Source organism: Oncorhynchus masou, chromosome 15 (assembly GCF_036934945.1).
Source record: "Oncorhynchus masou masou isolate Uvic2021 chromosome 15, UVic_Omas_1.1, whole genome shotgun sequence".
Classification (NCBI taxonomy): domain Eukaryota; kingdom Metazoa; phylum Chordata; class Actinopteri; order Salmoniformes; family Salmonidae; genus Oncorhynchus; species Oncorhynchus masou.
The window spans coordinates 62,042,104-62,054,834 of record NC_088226.1 but is presented as its reverse complement, the minus strand read 5'-3'; the positions used below and the strand labels follow the sequence as shown (position 1 = coordinate 62,054,834).

The 12,731-nt window shown below is 42.3% G+C and overlaps 1 protein-coding gene across 3 annotated transcripts in view; it reads left to right on the top strand.

Annotated features, from left to right (window-relative positions):
• The window catches only part of cadps2 (Ca++-dependent secretion activator 2), a 281,294-nt gene that overhangs the window by 52,686 nt on the left and 215,877 nt on the right, over positions 1 to 12,731 (top strand). For all 3 annotated transcript variants that reach the window (XM_064989950.1, XM_064989949.1, XM_064989951.1), the window contains exon 2: positions 5,863 to 5,976. In XM_064989950.1, the coding sequence (XP_064846022.1) occupies positions 5,863 to 5,976 (114 nt within the window). The remainder of the gene's footprint in view (positions 1 to 5,862; positions 5,977 to 12,731) is intronic.

Below are 12,731 nucleotides of genomic sequence, written 5' to 3'. Positions count from 1 at the left end.
AAGTTATCCCACTTAAAAAAGATGAGAGGCCTGTAATTTTCATCATAGGTACACTTCAACTATGACAGACAAAATTAGGGGAAAAAATCCAGAAAATCACATTGTAGGATTTTTGTATGAATTTATTTGCAAATTATGGTGGAAAATAAGTATTTGGTCACCTACAAACAAGCAAGATTTCTGGCTCTCACAGACATGTAACTTCTTCTTTAAGAGGCTCCTCTGTCCTCCACTCGTTACCTGTATTAATGGCACCTGTTTTGAACTTATCAGTATAAAAGACACCTGTCCACAACCTCAAACAGTCACACTCCAAACTCCTATGGCCAAGACCAAAGAGCTGTCAAAGGACACCAGAAACAAAATTGTAGGCCTGCACCAGGCTGGGAAGACTGAATCTGCAATAGGTAAGCAGCCTGGTTTGAAGAGATCAACTGTGGGAGCAATTATTAGGAAATGGAAGACATACAAGACCACTGATAATCTCCCTCGATCTGGGGCTCTACGCAGGATCCCACCCCGTGGGGTCAAAATGATCACAACAACAGTGAGCAAAAATCCCAGAACCACACGGGGGACCTAGTGAATGACCTGCAGAGAGCTGGGACCAAAGTAACAAAGCCTACCATCAGTAACACACTACGCCGCCAGGGACTCATCCTGCTTAAGCCAGTACATGTCCAGGCCCGTCTGAAGTTTTCTAGGAAGCATTTGGATGATCCAGAAGAAGTTTGGGAGAATGTCATATGGTCAGATGAAACCAAAATAGAACTTTTTGGTAAAAACTCAACTCATCGTGTTTGGAGGACAAAGAATGCTGAGTTGCATCCAAAGAACACCATACCTACTGTGAAGCATGGGGGTGGAAACATCATGCTTTGGGGCTGTTGTTCTGCAAAGGGACCAGGACAACTGATCCGTGTAAAGGAAAGAATGAATGGGGCCATGTATCGTGAGATTTTGAGTGAAAACCTCCTTCCATCAGCAAGGGCATTGAAGATGAAACGTGGCTGGGTCTTTCAGAATGACAATGATCCCAAACACACTGCCCGGGCAACGAAGGAGTGGCTTCATAAGAAGCATTTCAAGGTCCTGGAGTGGCCTAGCCAGTCTCCAGATCTCAACCCCATAGAAAATCTTTGGAGGGAGTTGAAAGTCCATGTTGCCCAGCAACAGCCCCAAACCATCACTGCTCTAGAGGAGATCTGCATGGAGGAATGGGCCAAAATATCAGCAACAGTGTGTGAAAACCTTGTGAAGACTTATAGAAAATGTTTGACCTCTGTCATTGAGAAACTTTTGTTATTGACCAAATACTTATTTTCCATCATAATTTACAAATAAATTAATTAAAAATCCTACAATGTGATTTTCTGGATTTTTCTTTTCTCCAATTTGTTTGGCATAGTTGAAGTGTACATATGATGAAAATTACAGGCCTCTCATCTTTTTAAGTGGGGTAGCCTAGGGTAGCCTAGTGGTTAGAGCGTTGGACTAGTAACCGGAAGGTTGCGAGTTCAAACCCCCGAGCTGACAAGGTACAAATCTGTCGTTCTGCCCCTGAACAGGCAGTTAACCCACTGTTCCCAGGCCGTCATTGAAAATAAGAATGTGTTCTTAACTGACTTGCCTGGTTAAATAAAGGTAAAAAAAAAATAAAAAAAACCTGACTGCTTGCACTGACCACAAGAGAAGTGACACAATTATTTTAACTAAATATGCAGGTTAAAAAATATATATTTCTGTGTGTTGATTTTAAGAAAGGCAATGATGTTATAGTTAGGTACATTTATGCAGCGATTGTGCTTTTTTGGTGAATGCATTTTGTTAAATCATCACCCGTTTGGCGAAGTTGAAGTAGGCTGTAATTTATCATCGAATCAACAGGCACCGGATTGATTATATGCAACACAGGACAAGCTAGTTAACCTAGTAATATCATCAATCATGTGTAGTTAACTAGTGATTGTGTGAAGATTGATAGTTTTTTATAAGAAGTTTAATGCTAGATAGCAACTTCCCTTGGCTCCTTGCAGCCACAAGGTCCTTTTGACTCTGCGCTCGTGTAACAGGTGGTCAGCCTGCTACTCAGTTTCCTCGTGGATTGCGATGTAATCTGCCATAATTGGCGACCAAAAAGACTGATTACCGATTGTTATGGAAACTTGAAACCGGCACTAATTAATTGGCCATGCCGATTTAAAAATCGGTCGACCTCTACACTGTACATACATAGACACACCACTTCGTATTTTCAGCATGGAAAGGACAACTGGGCAATGATTCAGTGGCTGGCATTGAGCTGACACACACACACACACACACACACACACACACACACACACACGACTGTCTATTGATCTGCTATTCAGAAGGAATTGCTGGTTTTGCCAACAAGCTCTTAATTGTTCTGATGAGAGAGGAGAGAAATACTTTGTAATTAGAGTGCATTCACACACACCTTAGTGCACACCTCCCACCCCACCTGCCATTCACAATGCATTTCTCACACACTCTCAGTGGAGATGAACACAACGCTGGATAATTCACTCCCGTCCTTGCGTTGAATTACCTAATACAAACATTGTTAAATCTTCTCCTAGTCATCTAATCTGCAACCCTGTATATCTACCATCTGTGTGTAATGCATTGAGTGCGTTCATACGGTCTTCATCTATCTCCCCATAGTAAATAATAAGCCTTGCCATGAGCGTTCTGAACGGATCATGACTCCTTAACTGTGAAGAGACCTTTTGAAAGGTGATGATGCCTGTTGAGTTTTAGCTCAATTTATGTCTGTACTTATCTGTCTGAGGCTCTGTCCAGGTTTAGACGTCTGGCGTGATATGATGTATCTGTTCCGTCAGACCCTTATTTCCTTGCGGAGAGATGCTGTTTGGTAGAGATACCACTAAAGTCAATGTCAGCACACCTTGCTCCAGGGCTTGGTCACCCTGTGTTAGACTCAAGTTGCATTGCTTCAAACTTTTCTAGAGTACTTTTCCAAACATTCACGTTCACTCGCTCTCTCTCACACACACACACACACACACACACACACACACACACACACACACACACACACACACACACACACACACACACACACACCAGCTAGTATTTTCAGCACTGAAAGGACCACTGGGCAATGCTTGTGACTGTTATTGTGCTCACACACACACACACACACACACACAGTTGAAGTCGGAAGCTTACATACACTTGGAGTCATTAAAACTCGTTTTTCAACCACTCCACAAATGTCTTGTTAACAAACTATAGTTTTGGCAAGTCTGTTAGGACATCTACTTTGTGCATGACACAAGTAATTTCTCCAACAATTGTTTACAGACAGATATTATTGCACTTATAATTGCACTTACTGTATCACAATTCCAGTGGGTCAGAGGTTTACATGCACTAAGTTGACTGTGCCTTTTAAATTTATTGGAATGTTCCAGAAAATTATGTCATGGCTTTAGAAGCTTCTTCTAGGCTAATTGACATAAGTTGAATCAATTGGAGGTGTACCTGTGGATGTATTTCAAAGCCTACCTTCAAACTCAGTGCCTCTTTGCTTGACATCATGGGAAAATCAAAAGAAATCAGCCAAGACCTCAGAATAAAAATTGTAGACCTGGTTCATCCTTGGGAGCAATTTCCAAACGCCTGAAGGTACCACATTCATCTGTACAAACAATAGTACGCAAGTTTAAACACTATGGGACCACGCAGTCGTCATACCGCTCCGGAAGGAGACGCATTCTGTCTCCTAGAGATGATCGTACTTTGGTGCGAAAAGTACAAATCAATTCCAGAACAACAGCAATGGGCCTTGTGAAGATGCTGGAGGAAACGGGTACAAAAGTACCTATATCCACAGTAAAACGAGTCTTATATCGACATAACCTGAAAGACCGCTCAGCAAGGAAGAAGCCACTGCTCCAAACCTCCATTAAAAGCCAGACTATGGTTTGCAACTGCACATGGGGACAAAGATTGTACTTTTTGGGGGAAATGTCCTCTGGTCTGATGAAACAAAAGTAGAACTGTTTGGCCATAATGACCAACATTATGTTTAGGGGAAAAAGGGGGAGACTTGCAAGCCGACGACATCATCCCAACCGTGAAGCACGGGGGTGGCAGCATCATGTTGTGGGTTTCTTTGCCACAGGAGGGACTGGTGCACTTCACAAAATAGATGGCATCATGAGGGGGGAAGATTGTGGATATATTGAAGCAACATCTCAAGACATCAGTCAGGAAGTTAAAGCTTGGTTGCAAATGGGTCTTCCAAATGGACAATGACCCCAAGCATACTTCCAAAGTTGTGGCAAAATGGCTTAAGGACAACCATATCTAAGTATTGGAGTGGCCATCAAAGTCCTGACCTCAATCTTATAGACAATTTGTGGGCAGAACTAAAGTTTGTGCAAGCAAGGAGGCCAACGAACCTGACTCAGTTACACCAGCTCTGTCAGGAGGAATGGGCCAAAATTCACCCAACTTTATTGTGGGAAGCTTGTGGAAGGCTACCCAAAATGTTTGACCCCTAGTTTAACAATTTAAAGGCAATGCTACGAAATACATATTGAGTGTATGTAAACGTCTGACCCACTGGGAATGTGATGAAAGTAATAAAAGCTGAAATTAATCATTCTCTCTTCCATTATTCTGACATTTCACATTCCTAAAGTAAAGTGGTGATCCTAACTGACCTAAGACAGGGAATTTTACTAGTATTAAGGAATTGTGAAAAGGGGTTTAAATGTATTTGGCTAAGGTGTATGTAAACTTCCGACTTCAACTGTATGTGTATGCTCAAGAGAGTGCACACCTGACTCACACACAGAGGTATGAGGCCAGTCGTGTAATTTTGTATTGTTTTTCCCATATGATTTTCCTATATGAAGAGGCTATTACTCTGCTTGCTCACAAAGTTTTCCTTTTTTTTGGCAGAGCATTCCTTCTGAAAATGAAGAAATTATGAAAAAAATCAAATAAAAGTGTTTATCTGGAGATAAGAGTAGGCGCTGAACAGTATTAAACACAATGAATAACAGGTACATCAGAATTCCCTCATCTCACAAGTAGCCACACAGTTGAAAGGCTAAACACTTGTTTAAGTTGCGGAAAACCCATCTCGGAATAACGTTCCCCACCCAGGGGCTGGAGGAGGGAGATAAGTGGCTGTCCACATTGTGTCAGGAGAAACGGCAATATGAATTTGATTATGTTTTTGTTGCTTGCAGTGCTGCTGTCAGTGGGAAAAAAAATAGTTTCATTTTCCAAATAGACTGCCTTGTCCCTCATACATAAGCGATGGCAGAGCGAGAGAGAGAAAGCTTTTGGGGATTTTCTTGCTTATTAAAACTGAACATGTTGACAAAAGCATTTCTTTCAGACAATAGTAATCATTAGAGAATCTCTGAACAAGAATGATATGGACTGATGGTGTTTTTGAAATTGTTGCCTCACTGTTTTAGGGCTTCTTTGCTGGCTCTGATTTGTTTCTGGGAAATAGTTTATTCTACTGATTGCTGTGTCAGAGTGACGTAGAGGCATCATTCCATCAGCACTCTGTTAAATTGGTTGTCTAGCAACACAATTCTGCAGAAAAGAGAAAAGATGTCTGAAACCAATAATTTCATTCCGTTCAAACGCATTCCAAGCATTTGAAGTCTTTTGTCACCGAGTACTTCATGGCTTGAACAGAACAAAGTCAAGGACCACAATGACTAGGAAATACAAGTTGTACAAAAATAAATTAATCTAATCTTTTGTTGATGTGAAAATTAGATAAAAATATGATTTAAATAATATTGTTTTGTTTTAATATTGTTTCTCCCCTTTCGCTCTCAGCTTAATAAGCAGCAGCTGCAGGCGGTGAAGGATCACTTCTTGGCCTTCCTGAATGGGGAGACACAGATCGTGGCGGACGAGGCCTTCTGCAATGCTGTGCGCAGCTACTACGAGGTAAGGCCTCACCCTCGCCCCTAAAAAACCCATTCAGTATAAAACACCTTAACATATAACTTTGTCAGTGCTGAAGTCCTTGAGGGCCACAGTCCTGCCAGTTTTATTTTCTCTGTCGCACATAATTTATCAATTTACTGATTGGCCACTGACACCACCATACGCTGTGGGCCCGGAGGACAGAGTTGGGCACTGCATTGCCATTGTATGTAAATGTTGATGTGGGCTCACTGGCTAGCTTCTATTGTGGCATGCTCTACTTACCCCCGGGAGCCCAGTGGGGGTTGCAGTTCTCCAGTGCCACACTTGTCTGCCAAGCAGTTGTTTATTTCAGCTGGACTGTCTGGAATCTGTTCTTTAGAAGAAGGGCCTTACCTCTTGTGCTCTTCAATTTCGCCTGACTGGCGCCTCCAACTTGGCAGAGAGAACTACAGGTGCCAGTGGTATAATCTCGATAAACAAGGCTTTTTCAGGCCCACTTAATCTCCGTTATGTGGTTACCCTCCCTCCTCCAGTCTGTCTGGAGATGGATAGGGTCATTTCACTCTTACGGGCCATTTTGTAATTAACGTTATTGCGAGTGTCTGGTGAAAAATATTTGAAATAGATCAACCGATGCGAACAGCTTATGCGTGGGTCGGATTCTGAAGAGGGCGCTGTCAAACACCTCCACTCCCTCTTTCTCAATACGTCTATCACTTTCCTCATTGCGGCACACTTTTGTTTAGTCTTTCACTTTCTTTCCATCCCACTTAGCACCCACATTTAATTTTTGGTCCGTTCTTCCCTCTTTCTTTCCCTCTTGTTTGCAATCAGTCCATCTCGTTGATATATTTGACTTTTTCCCTCTCGCTTTCTCCCTGCCTGGCCCTCGTTTGTGGTCTCCATTTTTGCCCCTTCCTCTCCTTATCCCTCTTTCCCTGTCTTTCTCATCTGCTGCAATTAAAGAGGCTGAGAAGCCTGCTTGACTGATAAGATTTTCATCTCATAACATATGATAGGCACAACTCGCTTCAGAGGAAGAGAAGGCTACATTTACTGATTGACACCACCATACGCTGTCACTGTGGGCCCGGAGGATAGGGTTGGGCTCTGCATTGCCTCATCAATCTCTTTCCTTGTCTCAGTCTCTCCTTCTCTTCCTTTTGAAGAGCGTTGTGACTATCATACGTTATGAGATGGCGATCTTATCAGTTGAGCGGGCTTCTCAACCTCTTTAATTGCAGTAGATGGGAGAGGAACCCATTGAAGTCTATGCCTGTCTTTGCATGGCTCACTATGTGAAGAGTGTCAGGGCAAGACATGATCAAAGACGACTTGTTATTACTATTCAGTGGACATCGTCTTGAAGTGTAAGTAGCGCATCAACTTTTTGAATTCTCAATTTTCCAATGCATCCTTAGAAGGCATCTGCTAGAGTGAGGAAGGCCACAGGCCATATGTCCAATTGGAGGAGGTGGAATTCTGACTTATTACTGTGCTTACACATTTACCCATGATGCTCAGGACTATGCAAATCCACTAAAACAGACTCTCAAAAGGTTCCAAAATATTTGCCCTTGTCACTCCAAGTACATGGCGTGTGTGCTTGATCATGTTCATGTAGTCGTTGTTGTTCCCATGAATATGTAGGGGCATTGTGTAGTTGGGAGTCAGCAGCAGCACCACTAGAACAGACCCAGGCACATATAATCCTTTCTAATGTGATCACTGCGTGTCAGGTAAGTCATTAGGCCTGATCAATACAGTAGCTTTGTCAATACGCCGCAGTGCCCTGTTAGCATCCCACAGTACACTATTAATTTTGTCTATTGATTGCTTTACTGCCCTCTGGTAGTCTCCATACCTGCTAGTGCGTGTACAGTGCATTTGGAAAGTATTCAGACCCCTTCCTGTTTTAAACATGTTTTACGTTACAGCCTTATTCTAAAAACACACAATGCCCCATAATGACAAGGCAAAATGTGTTTATTTCTAGTCTGATGAAACCAAGATTGAACTCTCTGGCCTGAATGCCAAGTGTCACATCTGAAGGAAACCTGGCATCATCCCTACGGTGAAGCATGGTGGTGGCAGCATCATGCTGTAGGGATGTTTTTCAGGGGCAGGGCATGGGAGGCTCGTCAGGAGCAAAGTACAGAGAAGTCCTTGATGAAAACCTGCTCCAGAGTGCTCAGGACCTCAGATTGGGGCGAAGGTTCATATTCGATCGAACATCTCAGGAGAGATCTAAAAATAGTTGTGCAGCGACGCTCCCCATCCATCCTGACAGAGCATGAGAGGAACTGCAGAGAAGAATGGGAGAAACTCCTCAAATACAGGAATCTTTATCTTGGCCAGGTCGCAATTGTAAATGAGAACTTGTTCTCAACTTGCCTACCTGGTTAAATAAAGGTGAAAAAAATAAAAAAAAATACAGGTGTGGCAAGCTTGTAGTGTCACACCCAAGAAGACTCCAGGCTGTAATCGCTGCCAAAGGTGCTTCAAGAAAGTACTGAGTAAAGCAGGGGTGGGCAATTCCAGTCCTCAGGGGCCTGATTGGTGTCACAGTTTTGCCCCCAGCCAACACACCTGACTCCAATAATCACCTAATCATGGTATTCAGTATAGAATGCTGTTTGATGAATCAGCTGTGTTTGCTAGGGATAGAGAAGAAGTGTGACACCAATCAGGCCCTCGGAGTAAAGGGTCTGAATACTTATGTAGATGTGATATGAAACTTTTTTTTTGCAGAAATGTATACAAAACTGTTTTTGTTTTCCCCTCATCTATACACAATACCCCATAATGACAAAGCAATCTCATACATTTTAGAATAAGCCTGTAAAGTAATACAATTTGGAAGAATGAGGGGTCTGAATACTTTCCGAACACACTGAATTTTCTGCTCTACCTTGGGCATTTTCTGCTCTACCTCGGGCTTAACACCACGACCATGTCTGTCAAAAGTTTGTATTACTGTAATGATGGGGCGGTGAGTCAGAAGCAGGTGCAGGTGAAACGTTTGATTAAAACAACAAAACCAAGAACTCAACACTAACAAGGCAGTACGCCGATACACAAGAACAATACCAACTGGTGAGTGAACATGGGAGAGTGACATATAAAGGGGAGGAAATGATGAAGGTAATGGAGTCCAGGTGTGAATCATAATGTCGTACGCCGGAGGGGAGGAGCAGACGTGACAATTACCAATAGATTGATCAACATAGCACTTATTGAGAACAGCAACCAGTGAACCAACATTACTTTCTTTCTCTTTATTGGCTCTTCTTTTTGTTCAGCTGCTGTGCAAAAGTTGAACCATTGCTTATCATTTCAACCCGTTCTTAGTGGGGGTTCTTCAACTGTTATTAATGAGGTGTATGGGAAGCATAGAGGCAATAAAGTGAAGCACTGGAAAAAGAGGGGGAAAGCGAGAGGAGTGTTAGAGGAGAGGAGAAGAACAGGTGATGATGGAGAGATAATTAGCATGGAGAAAAAAGGGATGTCGAAGAGAAAGGCATGTAACTGGTGAGAGAGGAAGAATGGGATGTGGAAAGAGAGCTGGAGAGAGACAGTGGGGGGAAGATGCTTATCTAACAGTACCTTTATTACATTTTTTACATTTTTATTTTATCAGGGAGTCATACTGAGAGAAGAGCCTGAAGGAATTTCCGGAGTTAGGCATCCCTGAGCCTGGGTGTGGTGACTCGTTTGTCTGAAGTTCAGTAAAGATGGACTTTTTGTAAAAGGGCTTTATACATAGTAATCCATCAACCTCCGTGACATCAAAGAGGACCAACTAACTTTCTGGTAGAGAATTCAGTTATGGGTACTGTTTCATAGCCATTTGGAATCACAGCACTTCATCCAGCTACTTATCACTGCATTCATGCATAAACTTGATGAATATGAAATGACGGCTCACCAATGTCAACTCTGAAATGTCTTTCTGTGTATGCCTGTATGAAATTCTTATCCCTATGTGTCACATTGCCCGCACGTACTGTATATTAACTGGCTTATGCATTTATTTGACAAATTTATGCCTGTAAGCTATTCAATTGGACTGCATCATTGCAGCTGTCTGATATTTAGCTAATTAGCATCTTCCCAATAATTTCACACACAGGTTTCACAGTAAGATGGGGAAGCCTGGCGTAAAAACAGGATTTTATATTTTACATTAACATGTCAGAGAGCACATTGATATGCTATAGAACAGAGTACATCTTCAATTACGTAGCATAACACTGACCATGTGTGCCATAGTGGCTGTCACAATTTGTATAGCTAATTATTTCAAAATGGAAGAGATTCTCCAGTGATATTAATCAAGGCATCATTCCATAATTTTACCTCCGGCAATATTTTCATCAGTCAGTGTTAGTTCCTTCAGTTGTCACTCTTTCATTTATTTATTTATTTGATAAGACATTTGATACTGAATTACCAGAGAACATTATTCAAATTCGTTCTGCCGTCTATTTTGGGAATACATCAGATTTGTTTTGAGATCGATACACGATGTGTTCTCAAGCTGAACAAACATGAGTACTGACCTAATTGGTTAGTGCTACATTTTCAGTTCTTCTAAATTACCAATCAGGTCTTAGTCCATTAATTAATCATGATTTTAATTAGTTTAATTACAATTTGACACCAGTTATTTAATTACAGCTTTTTGAATTTCACCAAGGAGTCAATTTCAGTGGACTGACCGCCCGACCATTCGTTAAGAGATATCAACCTCATGAACAATATGGTCATGGCCAAAACGCTGATCAAGATTTCTCTGCCAATTCAAACTTTTAAAATGGAGTCCAATCTCTCAAACTAGCCGCCCACCCAAGATTAAAGGACTATCGATTGGCTAGGCCCAAGATATTCATTATCACCTGGCTTTGAATGCTTAGCATTTCTAGGGTATTCATATTGCTTTGTGCTCTCAATTGGAGATAACGATCTCCTGTGCTTTGTGCGGGCGCCTGCTTTATCCCTGGAAAATAGGGAATTAATACATCACTCATCACCTGGCTCTGTGAGAGGTGAAGTGGGCTTAACAGACTTTATCTCTTGTTCTGTGTCTGGTGCCTGCTAGCCGTCCACTGGGTGCCTGACGGTACAAACCACCAGCATGCTCTGTGTGTGGGTTAAGCCCCTTAAGCACTACCACGTGGCCAAGTTAGGTGTTAAATATGCAGGTGAGTGATACTCCTTTGTAATGAGGGAGTCTCTGGATAATGATGATTATGGTTGTGATGTTGATTGTCTTGTATTGACTTAGGTCTTTTCATTGGATGTGTACGTGCACACTCATTTGGTGTCTGCTTGCTACCTATACAATGACATTTAGCCCTGCTTAGTATGCAGAAGGCGTTGGTGGGATTTTCCTACACCCATTCCTTTCAATTATTTATTTACCTCATATTTTCCATTTATCCCCTGTTGCATGCTATTCCTGCTGGTTGACAGCCTGGGTCGTTTCATTTCTTCTCATCAGTCTGTCACCTCACGGTGTCAAGCACTGACAGAGCCACCACACTTGTCTGATAGAGGACAATGTTACTTAGCAACCTGTGGATCCTGGCAAGCAGCATGAGGGTATGGCTTAGAGGTGACAGCCCTCAGTTCTCCCACTCTGAGTTGTGTGACAGCGCTGGTGACCAATAGAGGTTGCTCACACCTCTTACATGGAGAAACCTGGGAGATGTGTCTTCGTCATCTCTTGGCTTTAATCCCTCCACAGCTGCAATGCGCCAGATCATTGTGCAAAGGCATGTATAGGACTGTATAAGACTGTCTTCCATGACAACTCTGATTGACAGGCCCATGATGAGCCTGTTTTAACCAAAGTGTGAGTAAGACAGGCAGACAATACCATTGACCTTTTGAAAGACTAAGGACTACACATAGCCAATTAGGTGGCCATCAAGTGAGAAATGAGGACTAGGATCCACATCGATCCATTTTGATTCACCTCAGTCCTCATCAGTGCCTGCCAGTGCCCTGCTACCCGAAGACTTCCAGTCATTGTGCTAATGCTAGTTCATACTGGACACAGACATAAAAATGGTATCCACAAGTTCATCTGACTCTGGGGAAGTCACAATGGAAAGGCCAAAGCTCCATCCCACCAAAACAGGCTGAAATGTCATGTGATCTTTTCAAACAGCTTTTACACTAAAATGACATTATCAACATTTTCACAATATTATTCCAACCTCATAGTGTGGAAATATATATTAATATGAAACATGAAAATCACGTTGACTGCACTGGGCCTTTTTCAATTATTACTTACTCTGATTGCCTCTACTTTTTGAGGTGTAAAAACAACACCCTTTTAAAAATTACACTATCTCGGTAACACATTCTGTATATAGCTAGCTAGCATAGCTGTCTATGAATCCAGAGAATCTCTGCCACAACAGAGGAAGTCTGCTCTGTCCCCTGCAGCAGTCAATTCAGCGCTTCTTTCTCTGGTGGCTTCCTGGGACAGAGTGGGAGCGTGGTGGCTCCACGGCAGCTCCTGCAACCGTCTGTTTGCTTTGATATGGGTTTGTGTGAACGCTCCTAACGTGGCATGAAAGTGGATTTACTCTCACTGAGGGGGAGTGCAGAAAGGAGACTAGCTTGGATTGTGGATAATGTGTGGATGCAGGTCTTAATGTGTGTATGTGTATATGTACATGGTTATGTCGATGTGTATGCATCTGTGTGTTGGTGTGTATGTGAGGAAGCAAAATGTGTGCGGGTATGTGAGTGTCAGT